At 43.5% G+C, this 26,562-nt stretch overlaps 2 protein-coding genes across 2 annotated transcripts; both read left to right on the top strand.

Annotated features, from left to right (window-relative positions):
* Positions 1-1,321: 1,321 nt before the first annotated feature.
* On the top strand, positions 1,322-11,832 carry polr2a (RNA polymerase II subunit A). The gene is made up of 29 exons (XM_085349558.1): positions 1,322-1,643; positions 2,393-2,525; positions 2,616-2,752; positions 2,868-3,041; positions 3,133-3,414; positions 3,505-3,666; positions 3,759-3,979; positions 4,076-4,208; positions 4,298-4,422; positions 4,590-4,800; positions 4,900-5,109; positions 5,196-5,364; positions 5,468-5,562; positions 5,692-5,895; positions 5,985-6,207; positions 6,299-6,482; positions 6,617-6,788; positions 7,230-7,335; positions 7,617-7,822; positions 7,917-8,180; positions 8,301-8,508; positions 8,595-8,695; positions 8,794-8,898; positions 9,004-9,186; positions 9,306-9,509; positions 9,595-9,781; positions 9,907-10,020; positions 10,132-10,281; positions 10,455-11,832. The coding sequence occupies exons 1-29, from the start codon at positions 1,557-1,559 to the stop codon at positions 11,603-11,605; spliced, it is 5,901 nt and encodes a 1,966-aa protein (XP_085205684.1). The 5' UTR covers positions 1,322-1,556; the 3' UTR covers positions 11,606-11,832.
* Positions 11,833-18,353: 6,521 nt separating this feature from the next.
* LOC146636536 (transmembrane protein 272-like) lies at positions 18,354-19,498 on the top strand. The gene is made up of 4 exons (XM_085350879.1): positions 18,354-18,414; positions 18,495-18,545; positions 18,630-18,794; positions 19,308-19,498. Exons 1-4 carry the CDS (start codon positions 18,354-18,356, stop codon positions 19,496-19,498), a joined length of 468 nt encoding a protein of 155 aa, XP_085207005.1.
* Positions 19,499-26,562: the final 7,064 nt, after the last annotated feature.

The raw sequence follows: 26,562 nt of genomic DNA, 5'->3' as shown, positions 1-26,562 counted from the left end.
AAGAAGGCTAAAACACAGGGAGCCTCACGTTAACGGCACTTTTTAACACTACGATATAATAATACCATTATGGGATAAATATAATAAACTGTTGATGGTACGTGAAATAGCAGGGCAAAAAACATCAGGGAACATACCGTCATTGCTGGTAAATAGTCCGACGTTAAGCTAACCAATCGACTGCTTTACCCAAGAAAGCCAAATAATAACTCTAGAAATTTAAAAATGGAATCAGCGGGCTTGTAAACGAGTTGCAACCATTACACTTTAAATAACACTCGCCGTTCGTCGGTAAAATTAGTGGCCAAATAATGCAACTTAACCGCCATTTCAGCCTGCTTTCGAAACGTGGCCTTTGTAGGGTTTCTCGTTTTAACAAAAATATTTTAAAGCGAATCAACAATTTAACATTATGATTCAATACAAAGCGAGCATATTACAGATATAAGTGAAAATAGTCAAAATCCGGTGAGAAGCAGGTGTTAAATAAGCAGTTGAGGCTTCCCCGAGACTTTCCTAAAGGGCGTGCGGGAAAATCCAGTTCAATATGCAGCCATCCCTCGCAGTCGAGTCTGAGGCTTGCATTCAAAGTCCCAGAGATCCAAAAATGCACAAGTCAAAAAGCCAAAACGTCGACGCATTTCTTAAAAGAGATCGAAATATAATCCAATAAACAATGTTTCTGAAGTGAAAATGTAATATTTGTCGACTATTTTCCCTGTTTCACTACAGACATTTACAGGCCTCAGCTCTGAGCCTCTTTTCTTAGAGCCCAGGCTGATCCACAGCGAGACGAACGAGGGAAGAGAGATTTTTTTTATTTTTGCTCAGAGGGAAGAAATTCACATCGGCAACATTCGGCAAACATCGGAAACGAGGCGGGTTTTGGTGAAATTATTATAAGAAGCTTCATATCTTCGCAGTCATTGGTCAACTCTTTTCAGCTACTAAATATTAACGAGAAAAAGAACGAATCCGAAGGCTTTAAATTGAATATTCACATTTTGGATGTAAAATATGCTCAACACCGCCTATTCTTGCTTGATGTAGCCAATAGGAATTAGCTTGGATTAAATCAACGCCCGCCTTTAGCTTTCATTCGCTGACAAAAACAAGCGTGCCCTCCAATTGGTTTTACGTGCAATAAAATAGATTATTCATTTAACTGGCTTGAATGGCCAATGAGCGTTTTACTACGGGTATCCACGTCCCACCTTCCGAAGAGTCAGCCCCTGTCTTTGTGAGTGGGCCAACCCGTAGTAAGACTCAATCTATATAAGCAAGCGTTGGACCTCTCAACATTCAGTAGCGCTTAGAGCGCTCCAGAGTGTGGATCAAAAAAAGGGAGGGGAACAGTTGGTAGTCAGCTTATATATGATTAAACAAAATTAACTCGGCTTTAAAGGCAACCGACAGCAGAGGTCCCTGGACTATCTCCTTCGGAGACTTTCCGGTCACCGTTGGCGGCCTGACCAGAGTCGTGGTGACAATTTAAAGGCTGTTCCTGCTCACAAAGCGGCGTGCCGAGGAAGGACGCGTCTCTTTGAATAGACAGGATGCACGGACCGCCCTCCGGCGACAGCGCATGCCCATTGCGCACGATCAAGAGAGTTCAATTCGGCATCATCAGCCCAGATGAACTTGTAGGTTTTATTTATGGAGGGTGGGATTTTCGTATTTTAAATTATATTACATATCACATACGTTACATTAGTGTCTTCAGTTATAGTGTAATTTAAAATATGGGGCAACGACATGGTTCCGTTTACAATGGGGAAATCCTATTGTTAGCGTAGCCTAGCTAGCTAACAGTAAGTAAGTAGCTTGAGCTAACTAGCATGTTGCAGGAAGTTTGTGAACTTAAAGAACATCATTATTTAAATAAATCTATGCTATCACATGAATGAAACCCCATTTTATTAAGGCGTATTGATAACTGGGCCCAGTGTGGAGATGGTATTTTGGTGTCTGTGAAGCTCTTTGATGTGTTCATTGCGTGTTTGAATTTTAACACTGTATGCACAATAAAGGCATCGTTACTTCAATAAATTCAGAGCATTTTTAAACCTGAAGGTTGTTTTTTAAGCGTGACATGACTGATATTTGATCAGTTTCTTGGTTTGCATTTTTGGTGATTTTTTTTTTTTTTTTTTTTTTTCATATAGCTAAAATTTCAATATGAAGTTATCGTGGGCAGAGACTCATGTTTTTCACGCACAGTTGTTAGCGAAACAACACGTGTTACGTGGTGTGTACACGTGTTACTTTTTACTTTATTATATTTTACGTTATTACATTATTGAAAGAACTTACAAAATGAATATGTATCGATTTTTGAGACATGATCAGTAATGTGAAGAAAGTAATTTACTTTGCTTTGTTTTCTCCCCAGAGACGGATGTCCGTCACAGAATGGGGAATCAAGTACCCCGAAACAACAGAAGGAGGACGTCCGAAACTTAGTGGCCTTATGGATCCGAGACAAGGGGTCATAGAGCGAACTGGGAGATGTCAGACATGTGCAGGTATTGTCAATTTAGCATTTATTGTCCCTATATACTCTTTTAAAGGTGGGCCATGATGTCATATTGTTTACATTGCTTCTCTTTCTTCAGGCAACATGACTGAATGTCCAGGTCACTTTGGCCACATAGAACTAGCAAAACCAGTTTTCCACGTTGGCTTCATATCAAAGATTATGAAGGTTCTTCGGTGTGTCTGCTTCTTTTGCTCCAAGCTGCTAGTGGATTCAGTAAGTAGTAATAATACAGTACTGACGTTTCACTAGAAAAAAAAATCTTATTTCTGTCCTGATGTTTCAAGTTTGGATTCTTAAAACACCTTAATCCATTACTGTTAACCTATAGAACAATCCCAAGATCAAAGACATCCTCACAAAATCCAAAGGACAACCCAGGAAGCGTTTGACCCACGTCTACGAGTTGTGCAAAGGAAAAAACATCTGTGAAGGCGGAGAGGAGATGGACAACAAATTTGGAATGGAGCAGCAGGAGACGGAGGAGGATCTCACCAAGGAGAAGGTATTTGGGTGGGGCCTTTTAGTCACCGTGTACAAACATTCGTGGAATGGCTCAGCTATTTAACCTCATCCTTCCCTTATGGTTTACATAGGGTCACGGGGGCTGTGGACGCTATCAACCACGCATTAAACGCTCCGGCTTGGAGTTGTATGCTGAGTGGAAACACGTTAATGAGGACTCGCAGGAGAAGAAAATCTTGCTGAGTCCTGAGCGTGTGCATGAGATCTTCAAGCGCATCGCGGATGAAGAAGACATCATCTTGGGCATGGACCCCAAGTTCGCCCGACCAGAGTGGATGATTGTAACTGTGCTGCCTGTGCCTCCACTGTCTGTAAGGCCTGCTGTAGTGATGCAGGGCTCAGCTCGCAACCAGGTAAAGGACAACCGAGACTTTTTTTTTCCCCCTCCCATATATGTGAGAGCATCCTAAATCATCATGACTTACTTAACTTCTGTTTTAAAGGATGACTTGACCCACAAACTGGCCGACATCGTCAAAATCAACAACCAGCTTAAAAGAAACGAGCAGAGTGGTGCGGCTGCTCACGTCATAGCTGAAGATGTGAAGCTGCTTCAGTTTCATGTTGCCACTATGGTGGACAATGAATTGCCAGGCTTGCCAAGAGTATGTGTGTACTTTCTGGCACCATAACGAAACAGATAAACATTCACATGAGCTCATTATCATCTGCTATAACCAATGTTTTTCTACATCAGGCGATGCAAAAGTCTGGCCGCCCTCTCAAGTCCATAAAACAGCGTCTAAAGGGGAAGGAGGGGAGAGTGCGAGGTAACCTGATGGGGAAGCGTGTGGACTTCTCAGCTCGAACCGTCATCACCCCAGATCCCAACCTGCAAATTGACCAAGTGGGCGTACCACGATCCATTGCTGCCAACATGACCTTCCCAGAAATTGTCACACCTTTCAATATAGACAGGTACATTTTCATTTAACGTAATGATTTGTGCCTTCAAGAATTTTTTAATTTGAAGTGAACTTGTGTCAGCTAATTCGTTCGGATTATGTCTATCAGATTGCAAGAACTGGTACGACGAGGAAACAGCCAGTATCCCGGAGCCAAATACATCATCCGCGACAATGGAGACAGAATTGACCTGCGATTTCACCCAAAACCAAGTGATCTTCATCTGCAAATTGGCTACAAGGTAAGAAGGAAAAAATACATAATTAAAGCCTGACTTGATTTGCAATCCTGTGTATGTGTTCAGACTAAAAAGCACTATTTTCTGTGTAGGTGGAGAGACACATGTGTGACGGGGACATTGTCATTTTCAACCGACAACCTACACTACATAAAATGTCTATGATGGGGCACAGGGTGCGGATTCTGCCGTGGTCCACATTTCGACTCAACCTCAGGTACTCAATGACTCATCTTCTTGTCTTGAAAGTAATCTGAGTATCTTGAATTCGTTATGTTTAGTAAATCTTTTACTATATTTGTTATTAGCAGTTCCTAACGCTGTCAGTTGCAAATAGCTGTAATACAAGTGTTTTAGCGTTTCTAACATTTCGTCTCCATCCAGTGTCACCACGCCCTACAATGCTGACTTTGACGGCGATGAAATGAACCTCCACCTGCCACAGTCGCTGGAGACGAGGGCAGAGATTCAAGAGTTGGCCATGGTGCCTCGTATGATCGTCACACCGCAGTCCAACAGGCCCGTCATGGGTATCGTGCAGGACACTCTGACTGCTGTTCGCAAATTCACCAAAAGGGACGTCTTCTTGGAGAGGGTAAGGAGATTCGTTTCATCACCAGCAGTTCTTTCTCTTAAAGGATCCTAAATGCACAGTGCCTTTTGCACTCATTTAATTCTTTTATCCCCGTTACAGGGTGAAGTGATGAATCTCCTCATGTTCCTCTCCACCTGGGATGGGAAAATGCCTCAGCCGGCCATTCTCAAACCTCGTCCTCTGTGGACTGGCAAGCAGATCTTCAGTCTTATCATTCCAGGACACATTAATGTGATCCGCACACACAGCACCCACCCTGACGACGAGGACAGCGGTCCTTATAAGCACATATCACCCGGCGACACTAAGGTACAAAGGCCAGACCGTCTATGTATCAGTTACAGACTGGAAACTTATTACACTATAAGTAAACTATTTATGATCTCTTTCATCAGGTTATAGTGGAGAATGGTGAGCTGATCATGGGCATCCTGTGTAAGAAGTCCCTGGGAACATCAGCTGGCTCCCTCGTCCACATCTCCTACCTGGAAATGGGCCATGATATCACCCGACTCTTCTACTCCAACATTCAGACTGTGGTCAACAACTGGCTGCTCATCGAGGGTACGAAATCAGAAGTGGAGCTTTATCGCTATATTTCTGAATAGACATTAAATAAATATTCCCAAATTGATTGTTTTCATAATAAGCCCTTCTATTTTAACAGGTCATTCCATTGGTATTGGTGACTCCATTGCTGATGCCAAGACGTACCTTGACATCCAGAATACGATCAAGAAAGCCAAACAGGATGTGATAGAAGTAAGAACAATGTTTCATAAACGTCTCAAACTCGAGGCTGATTCTTATTCAGCTGGTTCACCAGTTTTTGCAGATAATAGAGTGAAATTTTATACAGGAAAATAATTTCTTTGACTCTCTGTCTGCCAGGTCATTGAGAAAGCTCATAACAACGAGCTGGAGCCGACCCCTGGTAACACACTGAGGCAGACCTTTGAGAACCAGGTGAATCGCATCCTTAACGATGCTCGAGACAAAACGGGATCCTCTGCCCAGAAGTCTTTGTCCGAGTACAACAACTTCAAGTCCATGGTGGTGGCTGGATCTAAGGGCTCAAAGATTAACATCTCACAGGTAAAGGAGTCCTCCTTACCACCTTGCATTAGAGTAATTGGATTTGATTGGAGTTCGAGACACTCGACTTGTCTTTCCTCCTTATTCAGGTTATTGCTGTGGTGGGGCAGCAGAACGTGGAGGGTAAGAGAATCCCGTTTGGCTTCAAACATCGCACATTGCCTCACTTCATCAAGGATGACTACGGTCCTGAGAGCAGAGGTTTTGTGGAGAACTCCTACCTGGCCGGCCTGACACCAACAGAATTCTTCTTCCACGCCATGGGAGGCAGAGAGGGTCTGATTGATACAGCTGTCAAGACAGCTGAGACTGGTAAGTCTGTGCAGTCTGACCAAAAAATGGAGAATAAAATTTAAACGCAGGACAAGATGTTTAAGGAAAAAAAAAATTGCCCCATTTATAGGTTACATCCAGCGTCGTCTGATCAAGTCTATGGAGTCTGTGATGGTGAAGTATGATGGCACAGTGCGGAACTCCATCAATCAGGTGGTGCAGCTGCGATACGGTGAGGACGGCCTGGCAGGAGAGAATGTAGAGTTCCAAAATCTGGCAACAGTGAAACCCTCGCACAAAGCCTTCGAAAAGAAGTGAGTCACGCACCTGACACCTGCATGTGTTCAATCACAGAAGTGGTGTTTTAAAATGATTTTAAGATCTGTGCTGAGCATTTTATTCATTTTTTTTTTTGAAGTGGTTAACATGCCTCATCTGGTATTTCCAGGTTCAAGTTTGATTGCACAAATGAGCGAGCACTGAGGCGAACGCTGCAAGAAGACGTGGTGAAAGACGTGATGACCAATGCTCATGTCCAGGGCACCTTGGAAAGGGAGTTTGATAAGATGAAGGAGGACAGGGAGATCCTGCGAGCAATTTTCCCTACTGGTGACAGTAAGGTGTGTGAGATCACAGTAATAGATGTGTCTGCTCTCTAACTCCACTGCCCCCCAAAAACCCTAAAGGTAGTAAACATGAATGCATCTAAAAACAAAACTATGGACGTTAGACGTCTGGTATAAATCTCATGTTGCACAGATGATTCACACATTTTTATTAAACTAATTAATAAAGCTGGAGTGTCTGTGGACCTTTGTGCACCCACTTTTCTTTCGGCCATGTTTCTGTCTGCTAATCATTCGTGAGAATAAATACATAGATCAGCATATTTCTTTTTAATGGGCCACAGATTTCCTCTGAGAGATGTCTTCACTTTTATAACCGGAGCCAGTCAAAATGTGGGACGCTGACTGAATTGTCCCACATAAAGTGGGACAACTGGTCAGCTTGACTACTGAGAATGCAGAAATACTCATTCTGCTATGCTGCTTCACCTGCAGGTGGTGCTGCCGTGCAACCTGGCCAGAATGATCTGGAACGCTCAGAAGATCTTCCGAATCAACCCTCGAACTCCGACAGACCTCCATCCTCTCAGAGTGGTCGAGGGTAAGCTGAAAAATAAGAAATCTCACTGAAGCTGCAGCTCTTTATGTTCAAGGATGAATTGTGCGTGTGGAGGCTGTTGGAGCTGAGAGATCATGACCTGGCCTCAGGTGCTTCTTAAAGCTTTGTAAAGCCACTTGGTGAATTCCTGCCGGTTATATAACAAGCGGAATGATTAGATCAACATAGCTCCAGTGTTCTGACAGGGAGGAAAGGTGTTTATTTTTTCTGTAGCGTACACCACTGTAGACAAAATTTCAGTCTTTGTGCATTTGCATCCTCAGGTGTTCACGACCTGAGTAAGAAGCTGGTGATTGTGAATGGCGACGACCCTCTGAGTAGACAGGCCCAGCAGAACGCCACCTTGCTCTTTAACATCCACCTGCGCTCCACACTGTGCTCCAAGCGCATGACCGAGGAGTTCCGGCTGTCCACCGAGGCTTTCGATTGGCTGCTGGGAGAGATTGAGACCAAGTTCAACCAGTCTATTGTGAGTTTAGCACATTGACGCGAGGGGTTTAAGCGTTTTTAGGCTTCTGAACAGCTGAACATCACATTTTGTTTTCCTGCACCTCCTTTTCCAGGCTCACCCCGGTGAGATGGTGGGTGCTCTGGCTGCTCAGTCTCTGGGAGAGCCAGCCACTCAGATGACCCTGAACACTTTCCACTACGCCGGCGTGTCGGCCAAGAACGTAACACTCGGTGTGCCCCGTCTGAAGGAGTTGATCAACATTTCGAAGAGGCCAAAGACGCCTTCACTGACTGTTTTCCTTCTGGGTCAGGCGGCACGTGACGCAGAGAGGGCCAAAGATATCCTCTGTCGGCTGGAGCACACAACACTGAGAAAAGTAAGAGGAAGTCATTGTATGTACCTTTATTTTGATGGGATCTAGAGGAAGCCACAGGAAGTGTCATTTTTCAGAAAATTGTTCGGTCCTAATGTACAAGCTGGATTCTTTTTCTCTCAGGTGACGGCCAACACCGCCATCTACTACGATCCCAACCCACAGAACACGGTGGTGGCCGAGGACCAGGAGTGGGTGAACGTCTACTACGAGATGCCCGACTTCGATGTGACACGAATTTCGCCGTGGCTCCTGCGCATCGAGCTCGACCGGAAGCACATGACAGATCGCAAACTGACTATGGAGCAGATTGCAGAGAAGATCAATGCAGGTGGGGTGTGGACGCACATTTTCTTTTCTTTCTTTTTCCCTTTTCGGAATGAATTTACCATAATGTAACTGTGGCGTCTCTGTCAGGTTTTGGAGAAGACCTCAACTGCATCTTCAACGACGACAACGCTGAGAAGCTGGTGCTGCGAATCAGAATCATGAACAGTGATGAAAACAAGTTCCAGGAGGTGAGCAGCAGTGATGATTTTAATAACAGTAAATTCACTCTAGTCAGATTTTATATTTATTCATTTTCTTTATTTTTAATTTTTTGTTTCCTGCCTAGGACGAGGAGGTGGTGGACAAGATGGATGACGACGTCTTCCTGAGGTGCATCGAGTCCAACATGCTGACAGACATGACTCTGCAGGGCATCGAGCAGATCAGCAAGGTAATGGATAACGCACATTTTAATGATTGCTGCAGGAAAGTTAATGTTCTCAAACTCCTCCCTAAAGCCTGATTATAAGTTAAAGGCGCACCTCCTCTCCTTCAGGTGTACATGCACTTGCCCCAGACTGACAACAAGAAGAAGATCATCATCACAGAGGACGGTGAGTTCAAAGCCCTGCAGGAGTGGATCCTTGAGACGGACGGAGTGAGTCTCATGAGAGTGCTCAGCGAGAAAGACGTCGACCCCGTCAGGACCACCTCCAACGACATTGTGGAGATATTCACGGTACAAAAGCATAAAAATGGTTTTATCTCAGTGGAGCAAAATACTGTTGTTTTTTGTTTGTTTTTGTTGTCCTTGTTATTTACTTTCCCCTCTCCTCTCCTGCTTTTTCTCTCTGTTAGGTCTTGGGAATTGAGGCTGTGCGAAAGGCTCTGGAGAGGGAGTTGTACCACGTCATCTCCTTCGACGGTTCCTACGTCAACTACCGCCACTTGGCTCTGCTCTGTGACACCATGACCTGCCGAGGTCACCTGATGGCCATCACCCGTCACGGCATCAACCGCCAAGACACGGGACCGCTCATGAAGTGTTCCTTCGAGGAGACGGTATGAGAACTAACTACTGAATTATTTTTAATCTGAATCATGAAGATTTTGTCCTCATAGTTATGTTCTTTTATTTTCTGTTTAGGTGGATGTGTTGATGGAGGCGTCATCCCATGGAGAGTGCGATCCCATGAAGGGTGTGTCAGAGAATATCATGCTTGGCCAGCTAGCACCAGCGGGGACGGGCTGCTTCGACCTACTGCTGGACGCTGAGAAGTGCAAATACGGCATGGAGATTCCCACAAACATACCCGGCATCAGCGTGGCTGGACGTAAGTGGGGGAAAGTCTGTTGGATAGAACCAGGGATCGTTTGTATTGCAGATTTATTTATTTATTTTTTACTTTTTCTTTTTTCTTTATACGATATTTATGTTCCGTCTCCATCCGATTTGCAGCCACGGGAATGTTCTTCGGCACTGTGCCCAGTCCCATGAGCGGCATGTCCCCTGCTATGACCCCATGGAACACCGGAGCTACCCCAGCCTATGGCGCTTGGTCTCCCAGTGTTGGTAAGTGTGTGTGAGCGCCTACATTGCTTTGTGGGCGGGTTTTTTTTTTCTTGTTTGTTTTTTAATTTTGTTCTTCATTTACTGATGTTTGATTTTTAATTTACCCTCCAGGCAGCGGCATGACCCCTGGAGGAGCAGGGTTCTCCCCCAGTGCAGCATCAGACGCAAGTGGCTTTTCTCCTGGTTACTCCCCTGCTTGGTCTCCCACTCCTGGCTCTCCAGGATCTCCGGGACCTGCCAGCCCATACATCCCATCTCCAGGTTAGATACTGACTGGGCACATTTGATCTCTTGTTTGGGCAGTTACCTTGGATACACGCTTCATAATGTCTTTAGATCCATTTTTTGTTTTGTGTTAAATCTGCATGCATTAAAGTCAAAGACTCATCCTGGATGGTTTCTTACTCATCTCTAAAATGTCTCTTCTTCTTTAGGTGGAGCCATGTCACCAAACTACTCCCCCACTTCCCCCGCCTACGAGCCTCGTTCCCCAGGTGGCTACACCCCACAGAGCCCGGGCTACTCCCCTACCTCTCCGTCCTACTCCCCCACCTCTCCCTCTTACTCTCCCACCAGCCCCAACTACAGCCCGACATCTCCTTCCTACTCGCCCACCTCGCCCAGTTACTCCCCAACTTCTCCTTCCTATTCGCCCACGTCTCCTTCCTACTCTCCGACGTCTCCCTCCTACTCCCCCACCTCTCCCTCCTACTCTCCCACCTCCCCCTCCTACTCTCCCACTTCGCCCAGCTATAGTCCGACGTCGCCGAGCTACAGCCCGACGTCGCCCAGCTATTCACCCACCTCACCGTCTTACTCTCCCACCTCGCCTTCTTACTCCCCCACCTCTCCATCCTATTCGCCCACCTCCCCTTCGTACTCCCCCACGTCTCCTTCCTACTCGCCGACCAGCCCGAGCTACAGCCCCACATCACCAAACTACACCCCCACCTCACCCAGTTACTCCCCTACCTCCCCATCTTACTCCCCGACATCGCCATCTTACTCCCCGACTTCTCCCAACTACACCCCGACCAGCCCCAACTACTCACCCACTTCTCCCTCGTACTCACCCACCTCTCCGTCATACTCGCCTTCCAGTCCACGCTACACCCCGCAGTCGCCCACTTATACGCCCAGCTCACCATCATACAGCCCCAGCTCGCCCTCTTACTCCCCCACCTCACCCAAATATACTCCGACCTCGCCTTCATACAGCCCCAGCTCCCCAGAGTACACTCCCACCTCCCCCAAATATTCTCCCACGTCACCCAAGTACTCCCCAACATCGCCGAAGTACTCTCCCACTTCTCCTACTTACTCTCCGACGACTCCAAAATACAGCCCCACCTCTCCCACCTACTCCCCCACCTCCCCCACCTATACCCCCACCAGCCCCAAATACTCTCCTACATCCCCCACTTACTCCCCAACTTCACCCAAATACTCACCCACATCTCCCACGTACTCGCCGACTAGTCCCAAAGGCTCGACATACAGCCCCACCTCCCCTGGATACAGCCCCACCTCCCCCACCTACAGCCCGGCCATCAGCCCTGACGACAGCGACGAGGAGAACAACTGATGAGCTGCGCAGGAGAAGGGGAGGCGGCTAAAAGAAATAACAGAACGAGGACGAAGCTCCATCGCCTCGTGGGAGACAACTAAACGGACAGCATCTTTAAACAGCTGGAGGTGACGGAGCTTTTAGCCACTGGAGGGTCCCAGCTGTGATCATTTCCTGTGAGGAAAACTCAAGCCTGGGACCATCCGAAGGAGCTGCCACCCCCTCATCTTTAACCCCCCCCCCCCCCCCCCCCCCCAAAAAAAAAAAAAAGTTCAAAACTATTATGTGAAAGACTTGAACTGCTTTGCCTGAAGGAAAAAAGGCTGCCTTTTTGAAATAGTTTTTTAATTTTCACTTGGGGTGTTGAAGCAAAACTGAGAATCCCTCAAGAGGATGAAAAGGAGAGGAAGATGTGGTGAATATTTAAACTGTGGAGGGGGAAATGAGTCTCTTTTTAACTTTATAGTGTCCTGCATCCAGTCTCTCTCTCTTGCTCTTATTAATTAAATGGTTGTTTTTTGTTTTTTTTTGGTTCCTGGAACGCGTACATATTGCCAAAAGCCTTTTCCGAAAAGCTAAGCAGATTGTATTCATCACCAAAAGCATAAGCTGGAAGGAAAATCGAGGAGGGTTAGCCTGCGCCTTTTTGTTTACTGCACATTTCACCGAGGTGTGTCTTGTGAGACCCCCTGCCCAATTTTTTTTTTTTTTTCTCCTGCTTTTGTAGAAGAACACTTGCTGCCAGTTGTTTTGGGGGCTCGAGTGCAATTACATTAAAACATGTCGTCTCCATTAACGCATCCATTACAGGAGAGAGAAACTGGCATGCAGTTTATACAAAAAAAGACGCTTCTCATTCAGAGCATCTTCGACTGCATAAGCGTATGTACCCATCGGCCTCGCACTCTTCCTCCTTCACACCCCAGAGCGCTGAATGATGTCATAAAGACCCGCCAGCATCCTATTGTCCTCTGCTATTTTGGAGACTTGTGCATCAAAAGCAAGAAAAAGAAGAAAACTTTTCCAAATGATCTTCCCCTGATGCGGGAGAATTTAAAGATTTCTATTAAATAAAATAGAAGGATTGTCTTTACTTTTGAGTTCAGGAGGAAATGGGGCAGCCGTGGATGAGGGATACTAGTTTGGCATTGCTGCTTCTGTCACTGTTTGCATGAGTAACACATGTTGAACATTTTGATCAAGCTTTAGTTTGAGCATTTTTTTCCCACATCCATCTGGCTTTTCACTAATCATTGTCCCATCTCTGATAGTTGATTTGTACACAGGTTTATTTGGACTATTTAAGAAAGAAAGTTAACTACTATTCTGTGTGAATAGAGACAAAGTAAGACTTCTTTTTGGCTTTTCACTTGTTTGCTTTTGGTGATTTTTATAAACCTGTTTCCAGGAGGCTCATGTTCACACACTGTGGATGAAGAGGGCAGGGGGTGAAGGAGGAGTGCTTTATTTTTACATTTTTCTCCCACTCACGACTTACTTTTCTGTTCACTCTCAGCTGTATCGCATTTTGACCGATGTCACCAGGTTGTGAAAGAGGAAAGGTTGAACTTATTTTTATTTTGTCCTCGGTAAGAGTAACGATTTTGTTTTTTCTTTGAAAGCGGAGATCGTCCAGAGAAACGGCGCCTTTGGCCTCTCTTTAAAACACTGTTACCCACTACATTAGTGTGAGCTTTCTTTTCAGTGCGGGTGCTTTCTCTCGTGCTTTGATGATGTCAGGGAACAGTCTGTACCCCTGATGGAAAAACTCATCTGAATATTTTGGACTTGCTGGATCCCCTTCCCTTTTCCCTCTTCATCCATGAGTGATCCTCATTTCTGAAAATCAGTGTTTGTTTTTTTTCTTTCTACAAGTGTACCTGTGACGAGGGGAATCATAGGGAGGAGAGCAGGTGTTGGATGTGATTGGGAGTCCCGAGGCATCGGTTGGGTTTTGTTCTGAAAATCTTCAAATGTCTACTTTTGTAAAACACTGCTTCCCCAATGGGTGTTGAATTTAAAGGACTGCATCCCTCTGGCCTTTGACAGAACCCAGGTTTGGTGACTGCACTCAGTAAATATCTCGGTGGACGCTATGTCTGCATCCAATCCTGTAGTCTTAAATATGTGCTGTTCTCTCAATGCAGGTCATCGGGACTCCCAGTGCGAATGAATGAATGGGAGTGTGTGCGTGAGTGAATGAAGGGTGATGCAGAGTGTAAAGCTGAGGAATGACTTTACATGTGTGGGCAAAGGAAGGTTTAAATTAAAGTTGCCACTGTATAGAAATCAAGTCATGATCTCATTCTGTATCTGTTCTTTGTTTTTGACTTGAAAAAACCGAATAAAAGTTTTACTATAAAATTGTTTTGTCTTTTTTAAATCAGCATCTACGTTTAGTAATTATTATTTCAGGCACTTATAAATCTGATAGCAGCATTCAGTTTTCCTGCTAATAAAATGTAAATTGAATGGAGAAACTTGGAATGCATCTGGAAAGTATTCTCAGCCATTGTGTCATATTTTGTCATTTCAGTCTTACTCCAAAATGGATTAAATTCACTTTTCATCTCAAAATTCTGCACACAATAAGTCCAGTGAATTGTCTGCTGATCTCTGTGACAGGATTGTATCAAGGCGTGGAGGTCCCAGTGAACTCAGCAGCTTCATCTCTAAAGGGAAGACGTTTGTAAACCAGCAGGACTCTTCCTAGAGCTCTCTGCCTGACCAGTCAGGGAGGTGACCAAGAACCTGATGGTCACTGTAACAGAGCTCCGACGTTGCTCTGTGGAGAGAGGAGAGCCTTCCAGGAGGACGATCATTTCTGCAGGATTCCACCAATCAAAACTGATCGAATGAGCAGACTGGAGCCACTCAGTCTCAGAAGCCTGGAAAAAAGGCAGTTTTGTCCAGGATGACTTAGTTTTAAGTTACACATGAATTAACAAGTAAAGCTCTCTCTGCTTTCATATTAAACAGCTTCTGTCTCCCTCTTTGCAGCCAACCTTTACGTCACTGCCATCTTGTGGCCGCAAGATGGCAGTGACTTATTTGTGGAGACTTTAAAAGGAAGTCAGTGATTTGGAATCGTGTTTGACAAACTTTCATTAGGAAAGTCCAGATTTTCACTTGATTCCCGTTTTCCTCACGTGTTGGAGACTCACTCTGAAAGCATGTTTGATTTACATCATCATGTTGGGACATTTTCTTCATCAACTTATTTAGATAGAACTATAAATCCCTCGGGTGGGTTCCTCTGGAAAATTCAGTAAATTTATCTCTTATGGATCTATAAATTAGAGAGGCTGATGCTGTCAGAGGTGTAAACTCCCATCAGTTCACTGGATGGGCTTTTTGTAAGGTGACACTGCAGAGAAGCAGCTCTGAACAAACCATTATTTGTAACCAAAACGGTCAAAAGCTCATCTTAAAAATGAAGCCGTGACAAATGAATACAGAGCTCAGGTATGAGGTCCTTTTAATGTGTTCCTGTTTGAAGCTCATTGATTGCTTTGTGCTTATTCTCCTGTGTATTCGTCACTGTGAGATCCTTTCAGTGTTTGCTCCTGCTTTGAGCTGATTTCAAACATCATGTTGATGTTTGTGTTCACCTCCTGTACATCTGTGGTTTCATGTCTGTGGCTGCACTGTTTTTGACTTTCTATCACAGACACGTCAGCACTGACTAGCTTGAAGTCGAGGAAGACTGTGTCCAGCAGGAGGCTGAGTGGATCTCAAAGTCTTTGCCCCCCTGCAAAAACCTCCTCTCCCAGTGGGAGCTGGAGTGCCTTGGGTAAGAGTCGTGAACATATGTTCAGTATGCAGCCAGTATTCAGCTAAAGTCAGTGACTTGAAGAGCAACAGAAACATGTACAAGGAGGAGAAAATCTTCTGACTTCCTCCTCTTTGTACTCGTGTTTGAGATTGCCTAACCTGAAGCAGACGTGCTACATGAACCCCACTCTACAAGCATGATTGCTCTTTCCTTTATCCACCAAGTTTGCAAATCATTACCAGGAAATATAAACTAACCTTCTCTCTTCTTCACCGAGTTCCTCCGCTGAGTTCTCCGCTCGAGTGTGAGTCCTCTGAGCTATAGGCAGATGTAGCTGTCGCCAACAAGTCTTACCTCTGCCCTGTTAGACTTCACATTAACCTCAAGATGTTGAGCTGCAAAAAGTAGGAACATGGTAAACTTTGAATGTTTTAATGTTGCTGTTGATATTTCTTAATCACCGTGAGTCTGTACTGTTTGAAATTATGGGATTCTGCAGATGTGGTCTGCAGTTCTTTAGGTGGGAGGACTACCTTCTTACTTTCAGGTATGTGTGCAGGCACTGCTTTGACTTTCGGAGTCAAAAAGATCAAACTGCAGAGGGTTATTTACTGGACTTTTAGAATTAGTGAGACTGTAAATTATGTCATCACCTGCACTAATTGGAGGTCACTAATCCTGGCATGAGTAAACAAATTAAAGTCCTCAAACTAACTGAGAGAAGTAAAACTGACTGTTTTTTCTTATTTAGTGCAACAGCTCAAGTACTGAAACATACTGTAGCTTTCATCTGGCTGAGCCTTTTCTTTTTAGATTTATAACATTTACACACTGTGCCTGAGAGAAAACACACTTGGCTGACTGCAATAATATTCAAACGCCACTAGATGTCCCCCTAATGCCTCTTATCATCCAGCCTCTGTGTTGGTCTTCCAGTTCGGCCTTTTTTCAGTGTGGTTGTAGCCCATGGGGCTTGGCCTTTAATATGGAGATGGTACAAGGGCTTGCTCCAAACTGTGCCATAGGCCCTCTTCAGATCAGTCAAACATGGCACAAAACAGGTAGCCAATCAGAATTGCAAAACAGGAGCAAAAGAAACTGTTCGGCATTGGCAGAGAAGATTTGGTAAGTTTTTCATGGGCACAAACATCGCACTCAACTCTGCTGCCCAACCAACAAATGGGTTGAGCAGCAGCATCATTTGAGTGAAAAGGCGGGGCTCTAGAGTTCGACCAATTTCTCAACAGTGCAAAAAATAAAATAAAAAATAAAATAAAATCAAAAAATCAAAAATCGAATGGCCCCATTCGGCAAAAACAAAAAAACAAAAGTCTCCGCACTCTGATAGTCTCCATGTAATCAACAACAACAAACACACATTATGCCCATATCATGGTCTAAACCAATCAGAGATAGTCAGGGGCGGGACTTCTCTGATTGGCCGTGGTCCAGATATTTCTGTAGCTCTTCTTGTCTACATTTGAAAGTGCGGCGGATAGAGGGAGGTGAGTAGCGTGATTAACGCAATATCGATTCATTAAATCCTGAATCGACTTTTAAGTATAAACGTATTTTTGACAGAAACGCCAGAATCTCAGGTTAAAGCTCACAAAACTATTTCAACAACCACCAAACAGCTAAAACGGTAAATGAGAGCAGGTTAACGGATTCGACATAAAAACGTCAGAATCAGCGAGATGTCGGTTTTCTGACCTAACGGCACGTACACGGACACGCTGAAAGTCGAAAGCACAGATCCGGTCTTTGTGTTTACGTCACTTTTTTTGCGCTAGATTCTGATGCTGCAGGTTTTTTTTCGATCTCCAACCAAAACTGACTGAACCAGCAGCAAAAAAAGATCCAAACTATGCTTCACATTTGATAAACATCGTCACGAATTCCCTCTTACTTTTGCTGTTTTGCTTCCACCAAAAGCACATCTGGCACAGCTGCTCTCTCTCTCAGTATACTTCAAGAACAGTTTTCTGTCTCAAATCTGTTTTCTGCATTATTCGTTGGCTTATTACGCACAAGTTATGTACAGTGCTGTCGGCTACTGTTTTTGTTTTTGTTTTTCAAAAATGACCTCCACAAGAAAGCGTAATGTCTGCTGTTTAATAGCGAAGAAATTTCAACTTTTTAAATATTTACATTAAAATTAATTTTTTTCTAAATTATGCCAAATTACTGCTAAATGATCATAATTATAATATTTCTGAGTGTCTGAGGCAAAATTGAATCAAATCGAATCGGGACTTCGTGAATCAGAATCAAATGGATTATAGAAATCAGTGATGATACCCAGCCCTAGTGAGTAGCCTAGGCCCGACAGAAGTGGATGTAGCTGTGGGTAATGAGAAAAGATGAAAAGAAGGATTGATAACTTTTTCGTTAAGGCCTGATCTGTCTGAAATTCATAGCCAGTGCTCTGACACAGAGCCATCAACGCTGAAAAAGCACAGTGTATCCAGAAAGCTCATTATATGCTGCGCTAAATGCACTGCCCAAGTTTCCCCTCTCCCCACTGCCTTTAAGCAGCAGTCAGCAGCAAACAGGTCGTCAGAGGAGGCCGATGTGATTAAGTTTAACATTGTCTACAATATTGCCAAAGAGTGCCAAAGTGCCAAAGCGCTTTAAGCACAAGCACTTTTTAAGTAACTTATCCTTCCTATAGAACTGTGCTCCAAATAAAGAACTTTGTTAGTTAATCATTTACAAATCAATAATGTCTGTATGGACAGCAACTTAAAAAAAAAAGTGAACTTGATTAAGCAATGCGGTTGAAAAATTTGGGTGCACCTAGCCTTTGTTTTGTGCAGCATTTACAGGGTGTAAACCCACTTCCCTTTGGGGAAGGTTTTGTTTAAAGTTTGCTTGGTCACCTGGTTAGATTTACTGCTTCTGTGATTCTTGAGTCACTTGAGTCTTGTGATAGTCGTGAACAAAGCTGAACTTCTGTGTCTTTATCTTTTGAAGTTTTCATTGGAGACGATGCTTGACACGTACACACTGACATACGTCTACAGACGTAGACCTCCATTTGTGGTCGTAGGTAAGAACTGGTGCCACGCTGACCTCAGCAGGACCATCATCAGACAGATGACTTTAATATGTGTTCTGTTTTTGTCTCAGGATGTTTCCAGGTGATTTTGTTTGTCATGCACATTGCTCAGCTCATCATGGGTAAGCACAGGTGCACTCACTGTTAGACAGATGTAGACATTTTCATAAATGTATACAGTTAGGTATTTTTCTGTGTCCTAAAAGGAGCATTGAACCTCCATGACTGTCCCAGGGAGCCCTTTATTCCCATCTACCTGCTGGTGGTTGGAGTGGTGACCTTGCTGTTCTCCATCCTTCAGTGTCTCCGCAACTGCAGGAGCGCCTGGAGCTGCCTCGTTTCACTCTTCGTCTTCTGCTGGTTCATTGCTGGTAAGCTGAAAAATGGAAGAAAGCAGTTTTGTTTTGTTTGTTTGCTTCCCAGAAAGCAAATGTAAGACTCAGCATGTAGGTAAAACCTTCAGACATTCTCACCCAATTACTTCCTGATCTTACTGCTCATATGTTACTTCCACTGGTTGCCTTGGTTACCTCCTCCAGACCACACTATTTATGTGTGTTGCTGCATTGTTAAATAAACTAACACTGTCTGCACTTCAGTCAAATCTTGATTGTTTGATTTTAAATTCACTCTGCTGGTGAACAGAGGTAAATAAAATAATGTGGAACCCATTGATTTCATGTATGAAAGTTCTTGGTATGGGCAGCACCAAAAAACCAATAAAGCATGTGAGAGAAACAGATATGGTAGGTGTACCATAATAACAAACATTCATCAGCGTTATGTTAATGAATCACACAAGTGCACTGGAGAAAGAAAATAAATAATAGTCATGAAACTCTTCACTTCTATATTAAACATTTTATTTTTGCTCTGTCTTTCAGGAAACGTGTGGATCTACTCCGTCTATGAGCCCAACTACAATAAGACAGCGAGCCCGGATATGTACTGCGACAAAACACTCTACCTGTTTGCCTTCTGGACCATGAACCTGAACTACATCCTTTTAGGCTTCTCGCTCTTCTGTCCCTGTTGCTCGTGCTTTTTTGTTTTGCCTTTACCCTATGGTGAATAAACAAAAAGCAATGAATACTGTGGATGGTGGTTTATATTGAATAATGATTTTAAAAGGTTATCTTATGTCATGTCGTAATATGGCACGTTCATCATTGGCTGATGTGTTAACAGGTTTCTTTCATGTGAGAATATGAAAGTAAAGACATTTATGTCCTTGTATGCTGTTGTATTATTTTAATGTTGCCTCTTGAGCTTCGCTAGTTTTGTGTTTCTTTAGTATAAAGTTGAATGTCTTTCATTATTCATATTGCTCCTCTGGCAGTTCTCATTCACTAACTTGCTGTGACTGTTAGTCGAAGTAGTTTGGACTTTCCAGCAGTAACGTTGTGACTTTAAGTCACACACAGTCATGGTCAGAGTGGTTGCATACATACAGGTGTCAGCACTGGTTTTTAAACAATGATATCTGGGTCTCTCAGCAGAACATTCAAAGGTAAACATCTGTAACTTGCTTTATCCAAGTCGGTCTGTAGAACATTTTTTATGAACGAGTGCATTTATATAATACTGTAATAATTCAAAGAAAAAAAGTGATGTTATTTCTTCATTTTTGTGGTTCTCAGTCAAGGCCACACATCTATATTAGAGACTCGGGGGGAGGAGACACGCAACCATGCGAGACAACATGAAAAAGGATAAGAAGAGACTCTGACAAGAGATACACTCAAGATAACAGGAGAAGAGGAACCGGGTGGGAACACAGCTTAAACTGAACAGAAGACAGAGAACAACAATCAGCAAAATAAAACAGGAAGAGAGTGTTAAAAATCCCAATTCTTTGAATCTTTGGGCTGAAGGAAGGACAATACTCGGTGTATAAATGCTCAATCAACAATCATTTATTTCCATACAATTCAACACATAAGAGCATTACAACGTCCGGACGGGAGAGATGCCTGCAGAGGGTCAGCAGCATGTCTCAAAATGGTGACGGGTTACTCAGCTTTTTATACTCTCTAGTGGCCCCCACCTAGTCGTAAAAGTCTAAACATTCACATTCTTTCTCTCTTACGGCGCCTAAATTATGACCTCGGCTCCTTGCTCCTTCTGCTCTCTGCAAAGGTGGGGGTATGGAATGTTGTCTATCTCCCTAGACACCAAGTCTCCTGCTTACAACCTTCTTTTGATGATTCAGCAGTAAAGCATGTCAAGAAAACAGTATAAGACATTCACAGCCGATCAAGGATACAGAATGATGCACACTTATCTAATGAACTACAAAATGATTATGTTCTTTTAATTCAAAAGTATAATGAGGACTAAACTACATACTGATCACACACTCTATATTAAAGGGTATAATATGATCTACAGCAGTATCATAATTCAACTACTTTGATTACATATATAAGGTAACATATGATAACAGAATAATCTCAACAAGAGACTAACAAGATTAACTTGAGACAAGAGAACAAGATAGACAACAAAACAAATACAGAGACGAGACTGGAGGAACAGAATGATTAAGGAGAAAAGGAGAGTAACCAAATACTACATCACCAAGACAAAGAACTTAAACATAACATAATTAAGTCTTGGTCGGCAAAAAAACCAAACAGAGACTGCTGGGTGATAATAAGGACATCAAGGTAAACAGAAATAATATGGTTTATATTACAGAAGTAAAACTCAAATGATCCTCAAACCCCCAGAAAACACAAAACCCCGAGTCCAAGACCCAGGGACCAACACAGGTCTGTATATGAAGCGTGTCACAGAAGACCCAGAGAGTAGGGGTGAGCTATTGTACAAACTGCTCTATCAGTAAGTTTGGCAGCTGTTAGTGTTGCATTTTGTTTTATGTTGAAAGGATTTGCTGTCACGTTCATCAAAAGGAGCTCAAAGCCACATCTTGGATCCTGACCTGACCGACACGCTCATATCTGTTAGTTGAATCCCTCTGTCACTCTGCCTTTCAGCCTCAGATAATTTTATTTTGTGTCTCAATAAATTATGTTTAGTTATTGAAATACATATTATTTACATGACAAACATCTTTGTTTGTTTTCATTAAGATCGAGGACTTAAATAGGGGAAACATTTCATTTGAATCTTTAGAGTAAACAAAAGGAATTGGAACAAATGGTGTGTTTCTGTTACAGGCTGCTAGTAACAAATTGTGTCTAAAGACAGATTTTTAGAAATCTAAAAATCAAAACCTTAAATTAACACAGGACTAGAAGAAAACCTAAAAATTTAAATTACATTAAAAATAAATAAGTGATAAATCACATCAACCCCCAAACTAAGGGTTCTTCCTTTATTCATGTTCCAGTTCTTCAAATGAGTTCTTTTAAATGTAGTTTCAAACGGTGCCAGCGTCTCTCACTGGGTTCAGCAGTCAACCCCTATGCGAAAAGGCTACTGTGGGGTCTTGGGTGTGAGTCTGTACCGGGTGTTCACTGCATGTCATTCCCCACATTTTCCTGCCTACTTTACTCACCTATCAAAACTACAGGCTAAAAAGCCAAAATAAAAAAAAAAAAAAAATCTAATCAGTAACCACAAAAAACTCCTCTTCCTCTCAGTGCCATGAGAGCAAATGTTAAAGTGAAAGACGCTGTAACAGGAAGCTTAGACAACAACACTTTCACACATACCCACAATAAATATTACCAAGTTCTCAGGAAATCATTCTTTTCTTTGCTTCACAGACGGCACACAGACAGGTAGGGCTTCAACTGACTACTTAATGCTATCACATAACACATTTAAGCTTGATTTGTATGTTAAGTAATACTTTCACACACTTTGCATTTTCTGATTTGTCATCCTTCTGACACTCTTATCTTTGATTTATCTGACATATACAGACAGCCTGAGCTCGTCTCACAGCTTCCTTTGTGTCTCTGTAGGCTTCATTACTAGCTCGTCGTGATGCCAGAGAGTGATAGACCTCAACACACTTGCATACCTCAACCAATAAATAAGAAAGTGATTTTGAACAGTTTTGCACACATCTGCTGCTGCTGCATGGTGTCATTTGTGAATGAAACCATATTGTGTCTGCTGTCTGTCAGATTTGATCTCCATGGTATTCTTCATCATGTTTATTGTTCAGGGGATAGTTGGTAAGTGAGAGAGGCACTATAATCAGACTGAATTTATCTACATTCATTTAATGTGTTGGAAATAAAACTTGAAAATTGAAATAACATAATGAAATAATGAACTGTGGAACAGCAACTTGACACTCCTCATTTTCGTGTTTGTCGGATTTGTGCACATTAATAACTGTCCAAGGCGCCATTCATCCCCATCTATATGTTCCTCTGTGGTCTCATAATCGTCTTCTCTGTACTGAGCTGTTTGAAGAACTGGTGCAATATTTTCTGTTGCTAAATGAACAGACTAAATGAACAAGTAACTTAGGAATAGAAAATAATCCTCTCGATGACAAAGTTAGGATTTAGCTAAAGGAGTGGCTGATTGCAGATTCCTCTTAGAAACACTGGTTACAGTGATGTCACATATAGGACTCTATCCACCAGTTTTTGGGGTATTTTACATGCAATCATAGCAACACCTACAAAAATATAAATAAATAAATAAATAAATGTGCAGAACAAAAAGAAATCAAATCTGACTTCTAGACAGCATGCACATTTTTCTTCAAGTGATTTGCTCCACTTGCTCCAGATGAACCGGGATGTTCGTCTCCTCCTGAAGGCCCGCAACACCGCCTTTAGGTCAGGAGATGCACACGCCTACAGCACAGCCAGGGCTAATCTAAAGAAGGGCATCAAAAAAGCCAAACACCATTACAAAAAGAAGGTAGAAGAACACTTCTCCAACTCCAACCCCCGACGCATGTGGCAAGGACTCCAGACCATTACAGACTGCAGGACCACCAAACCCTCCCCCGCATCCTCTGATGTCTCCTTCCTCAACGAGCTCAACAACTTTTATGCTCGTTTTGAGCGAGGGAACCCCACAACCACAACCAAAGCAGACATGACGCCAGACCACCAACCTCTGACTCTCTCCCCCACCGATGTAGGAGCGGTGCTGAGCAGGATCAATGTCCACAAGGCTGCAGGTCCCGATGGCATCCCCGGGCGTGTTCTCAGAGCGTGTTCTGGGGAGCTTGCAGGAGTGCTGACAGACATATTCAACCTGTCCTTGGCCCACGCTGTGGTACCGGCCTGCTTCAAATCCACCTCCATCGTCCCGATACCCAAAAACTCCAACCCATCTTGCCTCAATGACTACCACCCAGTAGCACTCACCCCCATCATCACTAAGTGCTTAGAGCAGCTGGTCCTAGCACACTTCAAATCCTGTCTCCCCCCACCCTGGACCCCCACCAATTCGCATACCGCCAGAACAGGAGCACAGAGGATGCAGTCTCCATCGCACTGCACTCTGTCCTCTCACACCTGGACAACAACAACACCTACGCCAGAATGCTGTTTATAGACTTCAGTTCAGCATTCAATACAATCCACCCCTCACAACTCATCAGGAAACTGACAGACCTGGGCATCAGTTCCCTCATCTGCAAATGGTTACTGGACTTCCTGACCAACCGCCCCCAACATGTCCGGCTGGATAACCGCTGCTCATCTACAATCACGATGAACACCGGTGTACCACAAGGCTGTGTGATGAGCCCTTTCCTCTACTCCCTCTTCACCCACGACTGCAGACCTGCTGATGGTTCCAACACCATCATTAAGTTTGCAGATGACACCACGGTGATTGGCCTCATCAGTGACAACGATGAGGCCGCCTACAGGGAGGAGGTGGATCGTCTGGCTGAGTGGTGCGACACAAACAACCTGCTGCTTAACACCGAGAAGACCAAGGAGCTCATCGTGGACTACAGGAGGAATGCTGACCCACATCCACCCATCCACATTAAGGGGACGGCTGTGGAGCGTGTGAGCAGCTTCAAGTTCCTGGGAGTCCACATCTCCGAGGATCTCACCTGGACGACCAACTGCTCCAAGCTGGTCAAGAAGGCTCACCAGCGCCTCTTCTTCTTGAGGACTCTGAGGAAGAACCACCTGTCCTCAGACATCCTGGTGAACTTCTATCGTTGCACCATCGAGAGCATCCTGACCAACTGTATAACAGTCTGGTACGGGAACTGCGCTGCCTCGGACCGGAAGGCGTTGCAGAGGGTCGTGAAAACTGCCCAGCGCATCGCCGGAGCACCACTTCCTGCCATAAAAGACATCTACAGGAAGCGGTGTCTGAAAAGGGCTGGGAAAATCATCAAAGACCCCAGTCACCCATCACATGGACTCTTCACCCTCCTGCCCTCTGGGAGGCGCCACAGGAGCCTCCGGACTAAGACCACCAGGTACCGGAACAGCTTCTTCCCCACAGCTGTCAGACTCCTGAACTCTGCCTCCTGACATCTGACCCACGTTAAACTCATGGACTGAACATACACACACCCACAATGGACAACTGTACCCTCAAACACACAATAATAACATGGAGTGAACCACCACTCACAACCACTAGCACTTTATATAGCCTCTGTAGAAACTATCTACACCCTCACTTATCTTAACTGCACTACTGTATAGCTCTGTGTAAATAATCATTCTGTACATTCGATAATTTTTAACCCTACAACTGTTTACAACTTGCATAGTTCCCATTTCTGTATAGCTGTATATCCCAGATTCTGTAAAGTTATTTATTTCATATTCTGTATAGTTTTTCATATTTATATCCTGTTCATAGCCTGTACATAGCTTGTACTCACTACAGCCTGTACATACTTATAGTTATAGAATATTCACAACATACTTCATACCGTGTACATTATAACATACCATAATAGACCCATTTCTGTAATATACTCACATATCTATATTATTGCTAATATATATTGTAATATATCTATATCACTAAAGCACTTCTGGATGGATGCAAACTGCATTTCGTTGCCCTGTACCTGTGCATGTGCAATGACAATAAAGTTGAATTCTATTCTATTCTATTCTATTCTTGCAAGTCCAGCAAAGAACTGACTGCAATAACATGCAAAGACCACTAGATGGCCCCTAATGCCTCAAATCACACAGCCCTTAATGCTTCATTTTTGATATTAAGCATTTATTTTATTTTATTTTATTTTAATTTATTTTATTTTGTTTTATTTATCACACCAGCCTTCATCATGGCTGTTGTTACTGTACTTGAAAGGATGATAACATTACTACTACTACTGATAAGAATAAAAATAAACATCATTAATCCTTCCTGATCAGTTTATCCAGCTCCAGTGCTGATCCCCCAGCAGACCACAGTAAAGTACGCTGTGCTCACCACAGCTGACTGATGGAAAATCAACATAACTTTGCTGCACATGTTTAAGGGTCACAGCTCTTACTGCACATCACCAAATCAGCGAGTGCTCTGCCCAGCCTCACACACTGTGTCCAGTTTGTCAGATAGTCAGTAATCCATGAGATGGTGCACGTGTTTACTGACACTTCCTGTTGTCCTCCTCTAAGTAGCAGCAGTGGAATCAGAAATTAATAAAAACTTCTCAACAGATGGGCCATGTCACATGAAGTTTATTTACTGTAACATGCCAATAACAAATCTGAGTGTACCCAGTGAAAAAATGCTCAGTTAGTGCCTGATGACCTGAAGAAGATGTGGATGTCTTGCTTTTCATCATCATCCTCCATTGCTGATGCAAGCTGCAGCTCTGTCAGTGAATTTGGATTTCAGGCTCAACTATTGTACACTCTTCAGGTTTTAGATATATTTTCTGATTGACCGGGTGTTTTATCAGGTTTTATGTGTTGCCATGGTAATTTTTCTGAGAAACACGCATGAGACAACTTGCAGCTCACCACTGTTGTCTTGCCATCTTTGTTTGTTGGTCTTCAACACATCAGAGGATCGCTGCTCACTCCTCTGACACTCTTGTTCTTCCTCTAATCCAGATGTGTTCTGGTACCAAAGTTTGACACCAGCTCATTTATTAGTACAGACGGTTGGTATCCTAAAAAGTAGAGTTTGGTATACAAACCTACTGTTTCTACTGTTGCGTCTCCTTTGTAAGTCAGCCAGTGTGGTTGTGTTAGT

This window comes from Diplotaxodon limnothrissa, linkage group LG3 (assembly GCF_057381915.1).
Source record: "Diplotaxodon limnothrissa isolate DT_005_m linkage group LG3, D_limnothrissa_male_GT1.1, whole genome shotgun sequence".
NCBI lineage: Eukaryota > Metazoa > Chordata > Actinopteri > Cichliformes > Cichlidae > Diplotaxodon > Diplotaxodon limnothrissa.
The sequence above is the reverse complement of the archived record's forward strand: the minus strand, read 5'-3'. Positions and strand labels throughout refer to the sequence as shown.